The 22,492-nt window shown below is 38.7% G+C and overlaps 1 protein-coding gene across 1 annotated transcript in view; it reads left to right on the forward strand.

Annotated features, from left to right (window-relative positions):
• LOC138707655 (uncharacterized) overlaps positions 1-22,492 on the forward strand; it is a 133,775-nt gene that overhangs the window by 84,787 nt on the left and 26,496 nt on the right. Inside the window, exon 2 of the mRNA XM_069837364.1 lies at positions 2,887-3,583. Within this exon, the coding sequence (XP_069693465.1) occupies positions 2,903-3,583 (681 nt within the window). The 5' untranslated portion in view covers positions 2,887-2,902. The remainder of the gene's footprint in view (positions 1-2,886; positions 3,584-22,492) is intronic.

The following is a 22,492-nucleotide window of genomic DNA, read 5'->3' on the forward strand; positions in this document are numbered from 1 at the left end:
TAGCGAGTAATATATTGAAATTGTGGTAGTTTCGACTGCTGACGTAGCCCATTTCGAAAGCCATTAGAAAATAAGCTGGTAAAGTTCATGTTCTGGGAATGATAAGTTAATTAAGTAGTAAAATATCGCTGCAATCGAAAAGTATTGGGAATAAATTTGAATGAGGAACAAAAAAAAAAAGTTTCCTTCCCAGGCAGGATTCGAACCACGAAAGTCTTAGTTACCAGTCTATCGTGCTCTGGAGTGAACAAGGCTCTGAAATCAGCTACAAGGGTCGGTCCGTGTTTTTTTTGCCACTCCTGTACATGCATGTATCACCAGGACAGTGGTAATAAAATAGCATAATCACATTAAGGCGTTTCCCCACTGAAATTAGTAAAATCCACAATTTTTGAGCTAGAGAGTTAAAATGTTTACTAAATATACATATCAATATCATAACCACACATTGTAAATTTCAGTATTTTCTCATAAACACTTTTAAAAAAATAAATTAATTTTTTTTGTCTTAATTAAATTTTCTTCGTGAAAATCCTACTTCTAAAAGAATTATTATTTTTAATCTATTTTTTTCTTAAAGATAACACTGCATATTGTGTAATAGAGCATTAGTAATGCCCTACTCTAATTTGTTCTTTTGTAAAAAAAAACCTAATTTCTTCAATGTTCAAACATTAATAAAAATAATATTGCTTTACTTATAATGCTTTAGTAATAAAATTATGCTGAATACAGCCAATCAAATGCTCCATTTTACAACAGAGATATTAATGAATAAGTATGCCAAGTTACGTCACTCTAGCTATTACCTCTGATAATTAAAATTAATATTTGCCGTTGAAAATGTAGAAAATTTGTTGTTTGTTTGTTTTTTTTTTTTTTGAGAAAATTAAATTAAAGTTTTGGTTACACACAACTCGTATATTAACACAACTTCTACCAATTATATAAGAGTATACTTATAATTACGGTATTGGAATAAAATTTCCATGAAACCGTAGGCCTAGCCTACATTTTTTAGAGTGACAATAAAAATGATAGAACTTGTCACAATTCGACTGTTTTGAGTAGCGCATCGCCTTAAAACTATATTGCAGTTTTACATCTATATTTAATTATTCATCCAAGAACATCAGAATGAATATGTTCTCCCTTAAGATCCATTGTTTCTAAAACTTGCTGCGTTGCTCGACTAATTTGATGGGGTTAAATTCTACTCATACATCACATTTGAATTCATTGATAAAAGATATGAGTAATCCTCTTTTAAGTAAAATCTACATTAAATTCATGTCTTAATTTTAGTTGTTATTTAAAGACGCTGCATAAAAACTATGTTACTTACCGTCGATGGAATTGGGAATAGCAAGGTGGTATTTGGCGATATGAGGCAGACTATTCGCTAAGGAATTATTTGACATTTTCCTTAAAGTTGGGAAGAACCTCCGAAAAAATCCAAGCAGGTTCAGCTTAAGCTAGAATCGAACCTACGTACAGTATGCAATTTTCACAATCTGGTGGACAAAATCAAATTCCAACTTGTTTAGTTAGGCATAGGTGAATATGAATAATTCATGTTGCTTAACACTTGGAGAATCTTGTGAGGGATAGCTTTCACTGTTTTATCAGCAGAAGCTATTTTTAGAAGGGTGTGAACAATGAGTTCTTTCTAATATGTCTCGCTCCTGTTAAGTCGTAGGCAGAGAGGCAGGTGAAAAGGTGCCACTTGTTAGTGAATTGTGTTGAGAGACATGAAATCTGTTCAGAAAGGTATGTTCTTACTAACTAAACTTAAATTTTAAATTTGTAATGTACTTTTCTTCTTACAGTAGAGTTCAAATATTGCAATTCAAAATATATAATTTTTGAAGTTCTCCAAATATAATGTAACTTTTAATATAGGCGGTTATATCAGGTTACAATAATTCTTTTACCATTTAATATATCATTATTTAGAGAGTTGAATCCTTGTTTTGAAGTTTGATTTTTTAATATAGTCGGTTATGTCCTGTTACAATTTCATACATCATCATTTAGAGCAGTGGTCGTCAGCACTCGCTGAAATGTGTAAAGGGTAAGCGGAGCCGGCCCGTGTGCCCCGTCGTGCAGCAGGAAGAGGTAGAGAGCATACCCGCTAGCAGCTACGAATGCACCATAGTGCAGTATGTTCTCCGCGGGTAAGAGACGCTAGCCACACGGTGCTCTGTGTTTTGATGACCGCTGATTTCGAGTGTTCAATCCTTGTTTTAAAGTTTGATTCTGAATATAGCCGGTTATGTCCAGTTATAATAATTCTTTTAGCATTTAATACACCACCATTTAGAGTGTTCAATGCGTGTTATAAAGTGTAATTTTTAATACAGCCGGTTATGTCCTGTTACAATAATTATTTTGCCATTTAATACATCATTTAGAGTGGCGAATCCTTGTTTTAAACTTTGCGCGTTCTTGCGCATTTATCAGTAATTAATTGTTTTCAGTGGCGGGGCACACGTTAACGCAGTGTCAACTGTTCCAGTTAGTGGGATTTAAAAAGGGCGCGTCAGCTACTATGACTATTTGCGCGGAACTGTTCCATGTTTGGCTTAAAAGCAGGAAAGAGTCACGGAATGAGGAAGTTTTTAATCACTGTGTTAGTATTTCAGGCCCGCAAAATTATTCACATGACATTGATCATCAGGTTAAAAATATATTGAACACAGTTTTATCTAACCTTAACAAACGCACAGTGAATCAAAACGCAAGTCCAGTAGCAGGACAAAATCAACTTTCAATCGTGGCGACCGTTTGCTGTAACGGCGAGAAAACACACTATCGTGCAAAAAGTATTTTATTAATGTTTTCAGCTCTGTTTCATTTCAGTAATGAAATTTTCTGTGTTTTCAGAATGATCAGTTAACGCATGATTCAGATCATGGCCGCAGAATCAGATGGAGTGCTTGGAATGGTGTCGGGTCCAGGGGATGAGCAACCGATGGACTTGAGCCGACCATCTCGGAAAGCAACTCGCCTCGTACCTGCTCTCATCCCAATTAGTCTCCTACGCTCCGGATATCACCACCGGCGAGTTCCTAACAAAGACACTGCGGGCACGAAGCGTGTCGCGTTACCCTCGCAAATATCTTTAGTGAATAATGAATCCGAAGAAACAGTGCCAGAAAGACTACAGGAAAGTACCAAGGATGACGACTGGAGAGACCATCAGGTCTCCCCTAAACGAAGTCGGTTAGGAAGTGGAGACAATTGGGGAGGAGCTCCGCGGCTGGATCGCGCCAGGAGTGTGCCCCAACTAACTCCTCTACCCTCACTTCAGCGACACAAGTCTTTGAGCGAATCTCGCATCCCGGTGGCCACATTAGAGGCAAATGCACACGACGAATCTTGGGGCCTGGACAGCCCCCCCGATCACCTCAGTGAAGAGGACCTACGCCAGAGACTTCAGCTCACAGATAGCAATGGTGCGCTCCTCAAGTCCTCGTGGATCTACATAGGCTACTACTCTCAACTGCTACATCGGTTCCAAGCCCAAGAACTCCTGCGCCAGTTCGCCCTGCAGCACCAGCGCGAATCTCAGGACGACAAGGTAAGCAGTTTTCGATGAAAGTATAAGCAAGTGTCTATACCAACGACATATATTATTCTATAATATATCCAAATTGGTGTCATTTGTCTCCTGTCCAACAGGACCGCTAAATATTGACTATGATATCATTAAGAACGGAGAAGCTAACTGTCATTAAATTTACCTGCCTGCCAATTTCCAGGATTTAATTTACGTTACAGTGGCTGCAGGGCTGCCAAGTGTCAGCTTTTAAAGTTGATATTAGCGTTTTGTAAGGTTTGTCAGCTTGTCAGTACCTGTTTCTCAGCTTTTTTTCACTAGTGTTGTGTCAGTCTCTATTTTGTATTGTTCGGTTTATTTAAATTTTCAATTTAAATTTTATAGAAACGACAAAATAAGACTCAATTTCGTTTCTAATGAAGATAGACAGAACTCTCTCTTCCATTGTATGTTGCAAATTAAACTATGAGGGAAAGTGCCATGAACAAATGTTTGTTGAAAAATATTTTAATGAAGCCAGACCTGCAGCTAAAGAGTATAGTAAAATTAATGCTGGCTGTATATGTTGTGTGTTTCAAATTTTCATTGTTGAATAATTTTTATTGTATGTATGGTATTGTATTTACTTATAGTTTTATCTTACGAAAATAATTAGTAATTAGTGGTGTCAGTTTATTTTTGTTGCCAGCTTTCTTGAACACAAATTTCAGCTTATTTCAGAATTCTAACTTGGCAGTCTTGTTTCTGTCCTAAAGTTGTCATGTTTCTTCAGAAGGGGAAATATGTGGTTTATTTATTTCGCAGAGTGTACAGGAAACGGATAAGCCTCTGCTGTGCTTTATTTCTCTTTTAGTTTTTACTTTATTTAAACTAGTATTTAGTGTAATGCTTGTGCACAATTTAGCTTAATTCATATAATTGCATATCAAGGACGTAGCCTGGGTTGGTGCTTGTAGACACTGTCTCAGAATATAGCCATAGATATTCTTCTGCTGATTGCTTTGTAAAAGATGCAAATTTGTGATTAGGTTGGTTGGTTTCAATTTATTTAGAGACGTCCTAATCAACCAATATGTTCTGTATATTACCGTCTTTGTTAATTCATATTAAGAAACCAAATTATGTGAGTAATTATAAATATGACAATATTACTTATAATATAATAATTATACAGTTAATCGCAAGTAAAAAGTCAGCATCGCAAAAGTAAATAATGTTAACGCAAGTAGAAATGATTGTTCCAGTGCCGTCGAACACACCTCGCCGAAACAGACGTTAGAATGCCAAATTTGTAATTATAGTGAGAATCACGTAAGAGCAGTTCCTAAAAAGCTAATTTGGCGGTCTCTTCAGTGTTGCCAACTAATACCAGATATCACCAAAAAGGGTAAAGTCACAATGACATGTACTGAAATAATAATAATAATAATAATAATAATAATAATAATAATAATAATAATGTCTATAGTGGAATACATATTGGTGTTAGGTGTTAAATGAACACGATTTACATAACAAAGCCATAGATAGAGATTTCAATAAAGAATACACAAAAATGAACGCTGCGGTAAACATATGAACATTAAATTAAAAGAAAATACTATTTACATAATAACATTTAAAAAGGCGATTGAATTCAGTGTACTTACACAATAAAAATAAGAAACAAAAAATAAAAAATAAACATAGTGGAATACATTGCATTAACAACGCATATTTGCAACGCATTAGGTCTAGCAACACATCATAAGATATTTTTCTAATTTATATTTAAAAGAAACCAAAGTTCGGCAGCCTTTGACTTCAGGCATATGCAGTCAAGTTCAGGAATCTTGTTTCCATGATTCGAATTAGACTATGACATAATATTCACCTCTCGTTTTAGCTGAAGGTCACCGAATTTGCAAACATCAGTACGCGATCAGATATCAAGGACGCTGCGAGCGCATTGGCGAGCAGAGATCCGAGATTTTTTTCTGCCGACACCGATGCTAGGCAGTGATGGTAACAATTGCGGATAAATTTCCCTCGTATTTAAAATTTCTCTGTAACAAACAATGATTTTAAATGGGATTTCATTTCCATAAAACGTGCAACTTTATTCCATATCATGCAGTAATATTATTAGTACTGTGTTATGCACACTCGGTAAGCTGAACGATTGAAACGTCTAATTTTCATGCTAGAGAATCGGGTTAGAATTCCGGTAGGGCGTGGAATTTGTGGTGAATACAGTCGTTTCTCGTGGTAGATTTGCACGTGGTACTCCAGTTTCTCTTGCCGACATTCCATCATTGCTCTATTAATCATCTGATGCTATATAGATGTAGATCGCCTCCCATGGAGCACTAAGACTACCGATACGACAGCAAACACTATATAACCACAGTCTAGTATATACAGTCACGAAGCTCAATACGTAGTAAATATGCATCCATAGATAGTTGCTAACCACTAGGATCGCTACTATCGCCTCATTACAGACAATGCGAAATAGTACCTGCACAGTCTATTGTTCCTAGTACCCATATAAACTCAAGCTTCGTGACTGTATATACTAGACTGTGATGTAACTAAGGTGCGTTAGTCCTACAGAAAGTTTGGAGTTAAGAAAATACCGTTGGGTATATAGGTGCCTTCGTAGTGGACATTCCCCTCTTTATAATATATCCAAAATAAGTTATCTACATTTTTTAATGTAGGTCTACTGTGCATAAAAGCAATAGAAGTAAACCTATTCAATGTGTTCGGTTATTGAAAATAAAACACACTAGGCTAATACACAGAGTAAACCTGATGTAATTAATTTGAAGAGATTATATTTTTAGATATTTCAAACAAAAAAGTGCAATACAGTTTTGTTCTCTTTTGTTCCCTTTTTAAGATAAATATTGTTTTCTATGAAACATTTTATAGCGTGTTCTGGGAAAGCCATTGATTGATTTCGTCGACCTGGTTTGCGAGTTGGTATAGCGCTGGCCTTCTATGCCCAAGGTTACGGGTTCGATCCCGGGCCAGGTCGATGGCATTTAAGTGTGCTTAAATGCGACAGTCTGATGTCAGTAGATTTACTGGCATGTAAAAGAACTCCTGCGGGACAAAATTCCGGCACATCCGGCGACGCTGATATAAACTCTGCAGTTGCGAGCGTCGTTAAATAAAACATAACATTCTTTGATTGATTTCCCAATATGCTCAGTCACTTTAAGAAAGCAGTGTATTATGACAATAAATGATTGAAACAATTTTAGTTTTGTCCTTTAAATGTGCAGAAATTTGATACGAACAAATGTAACTTTTCGTCTTGCAAAGAATTGGATCAAATTTCTGCACATTTGAAGAACGAAACTAATTTTTTTTCACTCACTTATTGTCATAATACGCTGCTCTCTTAAATTTACTGAGCATATTGGGAATTAAATCAATGGCTTTCCCAAAACATGCTATAAATTGTTTCTTATAAAACCATTTTTATCTCTGAAAAGGAAGCAAAAACGAACAAAATTATATTGTACTTTTTTGTTTCAAATATCTCAAGGAGTAACACCCTGAAATTAATGCCATTACTTGCGGTTAACTATGTAAAACTCTTTACAGTATTTCAATTTACTTCTATTATTTTATTACGTTAGAAAATACATAAATAAATCATTTTACTGTAGTTATATTCTAAAGAGGGGAAATGTCAGCTAAGAATACGCATGTACTGTGTATCAATAGTATTTTCTGAACTCCGAACGCTATATAGAGGTAGGCGCTGAGGTGAATGATGTCAAAACATATAGCCGTCATTGAAGGAATTTATTTAATTTCAATGGTGCTTTATTTTTAATTTAATACCGTATGTAACATTTAAGGGTTTGAATTTAATTTCAAACCAGATATTTAGACTGTTTTTCCCTGATGCACTCCTAAAGTAATATTTAATAATTTGAGGTTTGTTTTCAGACTAGTTTACTGAATTGGTTATCTCTTAATGTGTTAACAGTGATTGTACTTTAATATCTGAATAATTACATTTTATGAAAATTTTAGTTCAAAGTAATTATCTTTACATTTGTAATGTATTCAGTTTAACTGGTAACTTAGATAAATTTTAATAGTACTCTTTAAGAGCGTATAATAATAATAATAATAATAATAATAATAATAATAATAATAATTATTATTATTATTATTATTATTATTATTATTATTATAGTAATAATACTAGTAATAATATTAATGTATGTATGTATTTATTTACACTGCAAATGGGCAAGCACCCGGTGGCAGTGGTATACACAATATAAATAATACACAATACAATTATACAATACACAATACAATTAATAATAATATTAACATTATTCTTCTGAAACTTTGTTATGAATTGCTAAAATCGTTGTCCTGAATAGCGAAGAAAGAGTTTATGGACAACCTCGACTTCTCTATGTTGAAAATTAAACGATAATATTTGGGAATTCTTTTCATGTTTTCTGTATCTGGAATTTCGATAACTCGAAGCATTACCAGTTGCCGGAAGCATTTCGAGATATCGAAGTTCGACTGTATTCATAAACATCAACTCTTTTTATTGAAAATGTTTGAGAGATGGAAGTGTATTAGTTTTTGCTAGCGGAATGCGAAATAGAATTCATGACTGCGAAGTTTTTTTTTTTCATTCGACATGTAAGAGCTCCACCAATGGCGACACATCATGTGGGACATGTGAACAAAGCCGCTATAAAGTAATCACAGAATGGCATTAAGAAAAACACTCACGTCATGACAACTCGTAGAGCCCAAATAGTCGGTAAGTCTTTGACGTGTCGTGACCGACATTGCGTTACGGTTAAACCTGAGATCGCCAACCGCGTTAAAAGCTCAACTTCCTTACGAGCGTTCGTGCGAATCACGGAATTACGCGTTAGGTTTGAGTCCAGACACTTGGGCAAGGATTAAGTTCATTCCGCCGCCAACGCAGAGTAGTCACCTGGTGCTTAGTATTTCATTATTTCATTTAAAGATTTTTCAGAACCCCCAGACTAACATGGCGGATAATATCGGCACAATCGAGAATGACAGGGTTTAAAACTCACCCAGCCGAAAACCATATTTTTTTTCAGAATGGCACAGTCCAGATACTTCCGTTTGATTTATCGATGTCCTTACTATCATCATTTCGCTAACACTATTACCAACATTATAACTGACAATATCATGTTCTCATTATCATCGTAACTACTATAATCAAGATAGACTTAATTCACCACCAATACCATCGTTATCACAATCAGCACCATAGTTACCAATACCGTCTGTGTATCAACATCATCACCACCACCCACCGTCACCACAATCAATATCACCACTACTACCAATGTCGTGAATAAAATTATCACTATTACCATTACCATCGTCCACAAAAACACATTTGTCACCACCACATCTATCATCTGCAGCACTACCACTACCGTTGCCACCATGAAAACCACTAACAACAACACACCATCGTCATCATTCCCGGGTCAGGTCGATGGCATTTAAGTGTGCTTAAATGCGACAGGCTCATGTCAGTAGATTTACTGGCATGTAAAAGAACTCCTGCGGGACAAAATTCCGGCACATCCGGCGATGCTGATATAACCTCTGCAGGTGCGAGAGTCGTTAAATAAACCATAACATTCGTCATCATTATTAACACTACTACCACCGTCGTCAACACTATCACCATCATCACAACTACCACCACCAACTTCATATTTACCACCATCATCAACTTCAACACCATAATCGTCGTCACGGCCATCACGATCACTTAACCACTAACGTCACATTATCACCACTATCACCACCATTACCACTGCAGTCACCAACACTATTACTAACACCATCGATACCACTAGATTCTTCATTACCACCATTGTCACCACACCAACATCGTCGACATCTTCAACACCACCAAAATTGTCGTCACCTTCATCAACAGAATGATAAATTTGTCATAACAGCATTGTGACCATCCTCGTCACCATATTGACTAACACCATCGTCGTCAACACCTTGCCGAACACCATCGTCGCCAACGCCTTGCCGAACACCATCATAGTCCACTGCTGTAGTGTAACGGTTAGCATGTCTGATAGTCAAAAGAGCGAGCAGGGTTAAAATTCTGGTTGGGACACTTTACTTCGTTGAGGTTTTCAGGAGATTTCCTCAACCCAAATTCTGGGTCGTTTTCGGCGCTGAACACTGGATTCTCATTTCGTTGGCATTATCACCTTCATTTCACTCACATTTCAGACGCTACATAACCGTAACAATTTATAAAGCATCATAAAATAAACCAATTGAAAAGCACTGTCATCTTCACCATCTTGACCAACACCGCAGTCGTCACCATCTTCACCAATACCGTCGTCACCACCTTGACCAACACCTTCGTCGTCACCACCTTGACCAACATCATCGTCACCACCACATTGACCAACACCGTCGTCGTCACCACCTTGACCAACACCGCCGTCGTCACCACCTTGACCAACATCGTCGTCACCACATTGGCCAACACCTTCGTCGTCACCACCACTTTGACCAACACCGTCGTCGTCACCACTTTGACCAATACCGCCATCGTTACCACATTGACCAACACCGTCGTTGTCACCACATTGACCAACACCGTCGTTGTCACCACCTTGACCAACACCGTCGTCGTCACCACCTTGACCAACACCGTCGTCACCACATTGACCAACACCGTCGTCGTCACCACATTGACCAACACCGTCGTTGTCACCACCTTGACCAACACCGTCGTTGTCACCACCTTGACCAACACCGTCGTCGTCACCACCTTGACCAACACCGTCGTCACCACATTGATCAACACCGTCGTCGTCACCACATTGACCAACACCGTCGCGCCACCACATTGACCAACACCGTCGTCGCCACCACCTTGACCAACACCGTCGTCGTCACCACCTTGACCAACACCGTCGACGCCACCACCTTGACCAAAACCGTCGTCGCCACCACCTTGACCAACACCGTCGTCGCCACCACCTTGACCAACACCGTCGTCGCCACCACCTTGACCAAAACCGTCGTCGCCACCACCTTGACCAACACCGTCGTCGTCACGACATTGACCAACACCGTCGTCGCCACCACCTTGACCAATACCGCCATCGTTACTACATTGACCAATACCGTCGTTGTCACCACATTGACCAACACCGCCGTCGTCACCACATTGACCAACACCGTCGTTCTTACCACCTTGACCAACACCCTCGTCGCCACCACCTTGACCAACACCGTCGTCGCCACCACCTTGACCAAAACCGTCGTCGCCACCACCTTGACCAACACCGTCGTCGCCACCACATTGACCAACACCGTCGTCGCCACCACCTTGACCAACACCGTCGTCGTCACCACCTTAACCAACACCGTCGTCGTCACCACATTGACCAACACCGTCGTCGCCACCACCTTGACCAAAACCGTCGTCGTCACCACATTGACCAACACCGTCGTCGCCACCACCTTGACCAAAACCGTCGTCGCCACCACCTTGACCAAAACCGTCGTCGCCACCACCTTGAACAACACCGTCGTCGTCACCACATTGACCAACACCGTCGTCGCCACCACCTTGACCAAAACCGTCGTCGCCACCACCTTGACCAACACCGTCGTCGTCACCACATTGACCAACATCGTCGTCGCCACCACCTTGACCAACACCGTCGTTGCCACCACCTTGACCAACACCGTCGTTGTCACCACCTTGACCAACACCGTCGTCGCCACCACCTTGTCCAACACCGTCGTCGCCACCACCTTGACCAAAACCGTCGTCGCCACCACCTTGACCAACACCGTCGTCGCCACCACCTTGACCAACACCGTCGTCGCCACCACCTTGACCAACACCGTCGTCGCCACCACCTTGACGAAAACCGTCGTCGCCACCACCTTGACCAACACCGTCGTCGTCACCACCTTGACCAACACCGTCGTCGCCACCACCTTGACCAACACCGTCGTCGTCACCACCTTGACCAACACCGTCGTCGCCACCACCTTGACCAAAACCGTCGTCGCCACCACCTTGACCAACACCGTCGTCGTCACCACCTTGACCAACACCGTCGTCGCCACCACCTTGACGAAAACCGTCGTCGCCACCACCTTGACCAACACCGTCGTCGCCACCACCTTGACGAAAACCGTCGTCGTCACCACCTTGACCAACACCGTCGTCGCCACCACCTTGACGAAAACCGTCGTCGCCACCACCTTGACCAACACCGTCGTCGTCACCACATTGACCAACATCGTCGTCGCCACCACCTTGACCAACACCGTCGTCGTCACCACATTGACCAACATCGTCGTCACCACCACCTTGACAGCATCATCATCATCATCATCGTCGTCGTCGTCTCCACTCATGACCAACATCACCGTGGTAACCATCTTCACTAACGTCATAGTCGTCACAACTTGACTAACACCAATACGACCCCAACGTCACCACATTGATCAACATTTTGTTATAATGAGGCTAGAATCATAATTGTATACTTTGACGTTATTTTTGTATGTATGAGTAAATTATTTTAGATTGAGTGTTACGAAGTTTATAATTACAAATTGTTGTTTTTTTATTATTCGTTTATTATTTTCTTGTTCTAAGGCCGTGGACGTTTGGAACACATGTGTGATTAGCACCCAGCTGTACATGTTTGTCGTTCTGGTTCACTGACATTGACAGCTGCGCTACTATTCATTCGGTAGTTACTTGTACATATTCAAAGCTCACACAACTGTTTTGGTACCAAATTTCGAGCACTAGTTATAACACATCGCGCACCCAGTAAAGTATTGTTGCAAGTCGAAAATCACGCATTATTTTCGTAAATTATTTCCAACGCTTTTACTAGTTGGAGATATGAAATTCCAATAATAAAATAGTAAATTATCAAAGTTTTTGATACGTATTTATTTAAATATTTTACAGCATTGTTTTGTTAGGAAGTAACATATCTTTACGAATCATAATTTTCGAGTTACGACACTATTTCACTGGGAGTGTGACATGCTCGATAGCAGCTACACTGAAATATAGACAGAAAGTTCATGTGATACCTGCTTGTCATATGCTTATAATGCGTAGAATATTGCTGTTCGTAATGGTAATTTCAAATGTACTTACGCTGGCATCAATTTCGAAGTAGGAAGTATTTCTGCTGCACGCAAAGTCGATTGTGTGAAAGTATTTCACTTCCATAACATGGGAAATCTCAAATAATACAAAATCTTTTACAAAAGAGACGATCCGTTATTAGAAAGCATACTGAAGTATTTTTTCACTCGGAACTTCAGGTTCAAATCCCGAAATTCTAAGTGAAATGGTTGGTGAAGGTAGATTGTGTATCGGGGCAGATTTTCGTAAATACTTCCCAGATGTCATTGTACCATTTCCTCATTAAGTCATCATAACCACCATCATCCTCTTCGAGGTAATGTCGAATTAATTCCATGGAGTGCATCGCGGATAATTTCTTAGACAGCAAAGTTATCTATAACTTGCATTGCATTTATGTAAGAATTAATAAAAGATTATGATTCATGTAATAATAATAATAATAATAATAAAGTTATTGATAGTAATGATTTACGTAAAATGGTGTTCAAGCAAGGAAAAAAAAAAGAGTTGATATTGCAACAGAAACTATAATATAATGCAATAATTATCAACAAGTATAATAATAGTAATAAGCGTTACAAGAGCGGTATGTTGATGTTTTCATGTTCGAGGAAAAGATTAAAAAAGCTCAACTACATTTCGCTTTTTCAATCTTTTCCTCGAACATGAAAACAAACATACCGCTCGTGTATCGTACATTATTTTGTGCGAAGATCGTTTATTACATACCTGAAAGAGGAGTTTCTAATTAGTTGCAATGAAATCTCCATCTTGGTTTCTGTTCAATGACGGCAACTTTTAAAAACTAAAATATCTATCTTCAATATTGTTGCTATAAAATATTTTCTGTGTTTACTATATTCCAGCAGGCCGTGATATACGTCTGTCTTTCTTCCCCCCGTCTATAAATGCGAACTTAAAGCAAACGGTAAGGTTATGTCATGATTTATTTTTCATTTTAATATTTTAACAATATTATTTATATAACATATTGCAGTAATAACATCGGCATCTGGAATCTTGTTGATTTTTTCACGGCTTCCTTAATGTTACTTGCATTACAAATGCAGTATAACTTTTGTGGTGTTGTAGAGTTTACTTAATTTTTGCAAATATTTAAAAACAATAATTAACAGTGCAATTTAGGAGAAATTGCAATGGTAAGTTTCCAATTTATAATTATTACTATGTTAAACGTCTCTAAAAATAATATGTTAAAAGTCTAAAGCAGTAAAATGAATATGGCGCTTAAGCGGTAAGAAGAGGGAAATTGTTATGTGTGTTACGTTGGGAATACTGAATGTGGTATTTCACACTTACCGCGTATTGGTTTTGTGCGGAAAGCAAGCAAATACGCACGATCTCGCACAAAATACATAAATATGTCAGCATTTTTACACACATAATCAGTGGGACGCGTACCCCATGAGACAACTCCGCTTACAATTGATTGAATACCACTATTCTAGAAGAACACGGGTAAGGGTGATATAATAGAGTAGCCCATCTGCCACTTGGGAAAGTGGAAACATTACAAACGTTACAGAGAGAATAGGCTATGTTAACCTTCATGCGAAAACTCAATCATGTCAACAGGAGTGGTCTGAGTACACAATACTATATCGTATTTAACATAATACCCCAGCCTCTTTCTACATTATCATTTACAAAGTACGAAGAGAAAATGTTACTATATCTAAAAGATACAATTCGAGATTTCACGGAAATAAATTACACATATTTTTTCAGCGTCCTACTACGAAAATTTGGCTTTGAGCACACCGTCTGGCTTTATATACGGAGTGAAGTAATGCTACTAATTTCAAGGGGTTATTCTTCGGAATATTTTAAACAAAAAAAAAGTTGAGTGCAATTTTGCTCCTTTTTCTTTCCCTGTCGAGATAAAAATTGTTTTATGTAAAAAACTTCATAACGTGTTTTGAGAAAGTGATTTAATTCTCAATATGCTTAGCAGTGGCGGTTCCTGCATATTTCTTAAGAGGAGGAAAGAAGTTAACAGCACGAAATGACACCTTCTTGAGAGAAACATGCTACAAATTAGCCTACATGCATACATGTAAGACCAGGTAGTGTTGGAGTTGGCCTTCCCTTCTGTATGGCAATAATCTGTTCTTGTAAACTGAGTTTCCTAAATTGTCCAAAATATATTATGTTTTCACTTCCATTCATTGTTGAATAATTGCGCAAAGTAACAATTACAAGGAAATTCACAACCTCGTAGCATTTTTCGCGTACACTACAGCATCACACGTGTTGGAAGAGACTAGCTACCAAATCGTAACCGGAACCATTTTATGGAAATGGGAATGGGAAATAATCTGAGGAAAGCGAGAACACTGCATTCACCCACGTGGTCTGTGTTGCCACATGTACATTTTACAAGTTCAGTAGTCTATCACATGCTTTTGAAGAATGTCAGTTCTTGTAAAGTCATACTATCATTATTGTTCAAAGCTGCCGGTGGCAGATTAATTTTTTATGTTAAAAATGATGTAGTTTGGAGTACCTACTTTCAGTTTCAAATATATTTGTACAAAACTGACAACCTGGCTGTTGCCCTGTCTAGTAAACAATGAATAGAAGTGAATTTCAGGGGCTAACTACGTAGAACTACTTCCTCTTTGTTTTACATAAACCCGACTTTAACTTTCAAATAACCACGAAAGTTTCAAACCATGAATAGTAGCCTATATGAATTACAATGAATAATATTTTTTATTTATAATAAAAAAAGTTTACATGATATCTTTCATAGCGTTGCGTTAAAACTGTTTTTGTTGTGTCACCTCCTAGATGAGTTATAGTCTGGTTGAATGCAACATCCCTAGGAGGCAGCGGTAGCGAGCTTGCTGCACGACCAGTCAGTTTTTATTTCCCGCCCATGCGCTGATTCAGAGGAGGATCTCCTCCCTCTCCGTTCATTTACTTGCTTTAAAACTCTGCTTCTTTCTCTGGCCGCTAGTGCGCTGTTGTGTATGTATGTTAACTGCAGTAGAGGAGGAATGGAGTGCCTTTCCTCAACACAGACGATCTCGCATCCTTCTCACAGTTTTCTACAGCACATGAGCGCGCGTCGTTTAAAACTCGATCAATCGAGTTTTTCTTATAGCTCTGAACTTAAAAATTATCGAATCTTCCTCGAATTTCAAGGCACATATTTTATTTGGTATTTACTTTCAAAAGAAGAAAATGTTAGGAGGACGTTCCTCCCTTCCCTCCCCCGAGGAACCGCCACTGATGCTTAGTTAACTTAAGATTGCAGGGTATTATAATGAATGTTTGAAAGAATTTTAGTTTTGCTCTTTAAATGTGCAGAAATTTGGTCCGAACAAAAATGTAATATTTTAACCCTTAGTACGGCGGGCTAAATTTTGTAACGCAAATTATCGTGTCGGTCTTTTTGCCACCTTCATTATATGTGCCAAAATGTTTGTTAGAGCTTACCCAAGCTTACATGAATCTTCGAAATAAGTGAACTGTATTCAGATAAACTAAATAGAAAATTTATCGACCAAGGAGAAAATAGTCAATGTTTAAAATTTCGATCTTTTTCATTAAGTGTTGCATAAACTAATGGCATCGCTTATCCGGACTTTTAGTAAAGCCGGACAAACTTTATTGGTCACTCTCGGTAAATAATTGTTAATATATATATATATATATATATATTACATTTTATTATTGCATAAAAATAATAACGTAATGTACAGTAATATGTGCATCAATGACTATACAAACAAAAATAACTACAATGAATAATTGAAGATATAACATTCTAAATGTGCTAAGTGCCAATCTTTCGAATTTCATTTTATTCAGTCTAAGGGAGGAACATCCATATGAGAATTTTCTTCTTCTCAAGGCACTACAACTTCAAAATTGAATGTCTTGGCCTTCTCAACAATTTTTTTCCAAGAACTTCTATTCTGTATGACCATCATCCAATCCGTGATTCTTAGCTTCCTCAAATCATTCACAATATCATCTTCCCAGCGGCTTTTCGGTCTACCCGCTGCTCTAGTTCCCAGGGGTTTCCATTTATACGAGTATATACCTTTCACTAGCCTCTGGTCTTCCATTCTCTTAACATGGCCAAATCAACTCAACCTCATAGCCCTGATGAATTTATTATATTTTGATTCTGTATTAACTCATTTAGTTCTTTGTTAGTTTTTATTCTCCAGTTGCCATCTCCATCCTTGGAGGGTCCAAAGATTATTCTTAAAATCCTCCTTTCAAAAAACAACAATTTTTGTTTGATTGATTCTTTCAATACCCAAGTTTCACAGGCGTCGGTGACAACTGGCCTTATTATAGTCCAATATAATCTTAATTTGGCTTCTTTTGTTATTAGTTTGCTTTTAAATAAGCTTTGGTTGGCAAAATAGGCTCCATATGAGAATATCATACTAAATTGTCTTTGTCGTAGCTCAACTGTGACTCATTCATGCTCCAAAAGACGGTGTTGTAGGTATCTCAACATGCATTTCGCTGTGTTTTTTCGTCAATATCTCAGAAAGTTTTCTTGGCACTTAGTACATTTAGAATGCTACAGCCTCAATCTATGTGATAATTAACTCAATATAAACTGAGCCAGGATGATCTGCTCCTGGCATACATTCATATAAATAACATACAGAGTGATTCACGAAGATTGTGCAATAGTCTAGGATGTAATTTCTGGCATCATTCTGATTTAAAAAGTTCATATAAACATATGTCATATGTTTTAAATTGAGTCACGCCCTCCTGAATGTTAAACATGAACGTAGATATTATGAAGGTTTAAGCATTTAAATTATTTACAACAATGGTAGTCTATTGGATGTATTATAAATTCTTTAAAGAACATTCACGTTATTACTCACCTGAAAAATCTGTATAAAAGCATGTTTTCAAAGACCCCACCTTCTGCAGCAATGCACGTAGCCGCCCGAGTGTGAACTGCGCGCGCTGCATTCCTTAACTTCAGTTGTTCGGATGCTAGGTAGATACGTTGTACCGGTGTTGAGTTATCTCTAACCCTGACCCTGGTGACAGGAGATTTTGTGTCGCTGCTATCAGTTGTACTGTAACCATAGACTTACTAAATAGCCGCTGGACCGCTCACTGGCGCTAGTGTTATGTTCCCAAATTGAACAGTCGACGAGCGGCCATTTGTTTGGTAGAGCTGAATAAGTATGGTTCTTTCTTGTGCTGCTTTTTATTGCAGCAATGCTTACGGATGTAACGATAAAGAAGGAAGGAATGTTATATTTCACTGATTAGTTAATCTTTAATTTCTACGACGATTTGTTCTCCATATTATGTTACAGAAGACGAACTATTGTACTTGCCATGTGACTCTTTATGCTTCAAGTTTCCTCTGAGAAAAGATTCCCTTAACCGAAAGTGATAGGTGCAAACCTCAGAGAGAATTTATACCCTACAATGAATCATTCAGTGTGTTCAACTCATTTCGAAGATAGTAATTACCTTTCAAACTACGTTATTATACACTGTTATTGTCCTCCAGTCACTCTATATCATTTATTTCCTTCAAACAGCTGTTGTTTCAGTGCATACATGAATAATAAAATTATTCACAGAACTTAAACATACAGAAACTACATAAATTATAAAAATATATATATTTTTTAATATAACTGATTGAAAGTAATTCCTGTCTTAGTTACGGATTAATGAAACATTTTCTTATGCTATTGCTGCTGCTACTGGTATTATTACTACTACTATTCCTGCTACTGCTGCTACTACTTTTATGACTTCATACAGCAGTTTAACCTAGAGATTGAATTAAAAAGTTGACATATTAATTCTTTTATTAACCGTGGTTATGAATGTTCACATTCAGAGTTCCTATGAAAATGATGCAAGTCTGAACACAATACCCATGCCTGACACCCAGGGTTGTCGGGTATCCCAATTTAGGCGGGATTCTCCCAATTTCCTGATTGAGTCCCGATTAAAGGGATTCGGGATTGACAAAAATCCAAATTTTACAGATATTAGCCTTGAACATATTAAAAAAATTAGTCTGTATTTACCATTATCCGATATTTTTATTTATAATTATATTGACTCAAATGGTAACATTGTAAACACAGAGATAACCTGCGGATATTTAGTAAGTCTGTGAGGTAGCCCAGCTGATTGTCAAGGCAACTAAACTCGCAAAATAATACTTCTTCTAGTTCTACAGCATTGTTGATTATTCTTGTCGCTGTACTTGCAATTAGTAAACATTGTGTATTTCAAGTGCGTTGACTGGCAAGAAAGATAGCGTTTTGATATCGTACTTTACACTAATAACAGAGACATACAATTGCTGCGTTTTATAGTTTAGTGAAATATATTATTTCAATGTACCGAAGTACATATGATATTTCCATGCAGATATTCTGCGTCATCATACGATGGAAGAGTAATGGAACGGAGAAAAATTCTCTCCGACGCCGGGATTTGAACCCGGGTTTTCAGCTTTACGTGCTGATGCTTTATCCACTAAGCCACACCGGATACAACCCCGACGCCGAACAGAATCGTCTCTGATTGAGTTCCAACTCTTGGGTTCCCTCTAGTGGCCGCCCTTTGCACTACGTCATTGAAATAATATATGATATGCGTAAATCACGAAGTGATTTAAGACGGCGCTTATTCCGTCGGATCCCGGCCAACTAGTCACTCATAACGAGTGCACCTGAGCACATGTGTGGACTTCGGTCCGATGTTCATAGACATCTATGACGTAGTGCAAAGGGCGGCCACTAGAGGGAACCCAAGAGTTGGACTCAATCAGAGACGATTCTGTTCGGCGTCGGGGTTGTATCCGGTGTGGCTTAATGGATAAAGCATCAGCACGTAAAGCTGAAAACCCGGGTTCAAATCCCGGCGCCGGAGAGAATTTTTCTCCGTTCCATTACTCTTCCATCGTATGATGACGCAGAATATCTGCATGGAAATATCATATGTACTTCGGTACATTGAAATAATATATGATATGCGTAAATCACGAAGTGATTTAAGACGGCGCTTATTCCGTCGGATCCCGGCCAACTAGTCACTCATAACGAGTGCACCTGAGCACATGTGTGGACTTCGGTCCGATGTTCATAGACATCTATGACGTAGTGCAAAGGGCGGCCACTAGAGGGAACCCAAGAGTTGGAACTCAATCAGAGACGATTCTGTTCGGCGTCGGGGTTGTATCCGGTGTGGCTTAGTGGATAAAGCATCAGCACGTAAAGCTGAAAACCCGGGTTCAAATCCCGGCGCCGGAGAGAATTTTTCTCAGTTCCATTACTCTTCCATCGTATGATGACGCAGAATATCTGCATGGAAATATCATATGTACTTCGGTACATTGAAATAATATATGATATGCGTAAATCACGAAGTGATTTAAGACGGCGCTTATTCCGTCGGATCCCGGCCAACTAGTCACTCATAACGAGTGCACCTGAGCACATGTGTGGACTTCGGTCCGATGTTCATAGACATCTATGACGTAGTGCAAAGGGCGGCCACTAGAGGGAACCCAAGAGTTGGAACTCAATCAGAGACGATTCTGTTCGGCGTCGGGGTTGTATCCGGTGTGGCTTAGTGGATAAAGCATCAGCACGTAAAGCTGAAAACCCGGGTTCAAATCCCGGCGCCGGAGAGAATTTTTCTCAGTTCCATTACTCTTCCATCGTATGATGACGCAGAATATCTGCATGGAAATATCATATGTACTTCGGTACATTGAAATAATATATGATATGCGTAAATCACGAAGTGATTTAAGACGGCGCTTATTCCGTCGGATCCCGGCCAACTAGTCACTCATAACGAGTGCACCTGAGCACATGTGTGGACTTCGGTCCGATGTTCATAGACATCTATGACGTAGTGCAAAGGGCGGCCACTAGAGGGAACCCAAGAGTTGGAACTCAATCAGAGACGATTCTGTTCGGCGTCGGTGTTGTATCCGGTGTGGCTTAGTGGATAAAGCATCAGCACGTAAAGCTGAAAACCCGGGTTCAAATCCCGGCGCCGGAGAGAATTTTTCTCAGTTCCATTACTCTTCCATCGTATGATGACGCAGAATATCTGCATGGAAATATCATATGTACTTCGGTACATTGAAATAATATATGATATGCGTAAATCACGAAGTGATTTAAGACGGCGCTTATTCCGTCGGATCCCGGCCAACTAGTCACTCATAACGAGTGCACCTGAGCACATGTGTGGACTTCGGTCCGATGTTCATAGACATCTATGACATAGTGCAAAGGGCGGCCACTAGAGGGAACCCAAGAGTTGGAACTCAATCAGAGACGATTCTGTTCGGCGTCGGGGTTGTATCCGGTGTGGCTTAGTGGATAAAGCATCAGCACGTAAAGCTGAAAACCCGGGTTCAAATCCCGGCGCCGGAGAGAATTTTTCTCCGTTCCATTACTCTTCCATCGTTAGTGAAATATGTTTAAACATGGATTCATCGTTCGATAGTGAAACTGTTGCAGTACCGGTTCCAAAATTAATTTATTAGCAAATTGTTAAAACATAGGCTATTCGCGGTTAGTAAGAGAAAAAATAATTGTAGTGTTCACTGTACTGTGTGTCCGTCGTATTTTAGTGTTTCTCACGAAGGCGAATAGCCCTACTACTTTAAAAAGCACGTGAACACTGTGCAGAAAACTGCTATAAATCTTATGATAGGCTAAATTGTTGACAAGTCTTAGGTTAGCTTCTGATATCCCGACTTCCCTCGCAGAAAACCTAGCAACTCTACTGACAGTAAAGACGCGGTATTAAAGGTATCGCAAAGGAAGTATTGTTGCTTTAAACAAAAACATTTAGCTTTCGGAGACGCAATACAACACGTATTCAAATAGCGGTTTCGAAATCCCGCGCGTTTTCTACCTAACAAATGGCGGCTTTCTGCTGCTTCAATTTGGGAACATATTTCTCACTTCTCCGCTACGGCGTGGTAGGGGCTCGACTGTAACACATACAGCTGCAGACATCTAGAGAGAGAGAGATAGAGAGAGAGAGAGAGAGAGATCACAAGAATGCGTGTTACGGAAGAAAGACACGTGATTTTATCCGAAACTATCAAAATCGGACACATGTATATATTCACTTTTTTCATCAGAATGTCAGAAATCACATCCTAGAGTACTGGACAATCTTCGTGAATCATCCTGTATAGGCCTATATAATAAAATATTCGCTGAATATGTATCTTTCATCTTTTCCACAAAATCGACGCCTCCTTTTGTCTTATTGTACATTGTGATCATTTCTGGCTTTCCACTCGGATATACATCATCAAAATGCATGGTCGATATAAGAAAAATATTAATTTTTATTAATCTTAGCCTACATAATTGTCATACTGCGGAAGTGTAATCATTGAACACAAACCGGCTGGAACCGACAGCTCTTCCTTACGCTTTGAATAGTTCGATAAGCAATTATTTTTTATTTTTCCTGGTAGTTACTACGACCGTTAGATTGTGCTTATCAATAAGTTTTTCTGCCAAAGGAATGGAAGAAAATAAGCTCAATGATAATATTTATTTCACATTTACTGATTGGTTACACTAGTCTCTCTCTACGATGTCTACTGGAGAGTTTCTTTGCAAAATAGGCCCAGGTAAATTTCTAAGTTCTTTATATAAAACGTGCGGGCATCAACTAGTACAAAAAATCTTAAT

The sequence above is a fragment of the Periplaneta americana genome, chromosome 10, assembly GCF_040183065.1.
Source record: "Periplaneta americana isolate PAMFEO1 chromosome 10, P.americana_PAMFEO1_priV1, whole genome shotgun sequence".
In the NCBI taxonomy this organism is placed as follows: Eukaryota; Metazoa; Arthropoda; class Insecta; order Blattodea; family Blattidae; genus Periplaneta; species Periplaneta americana.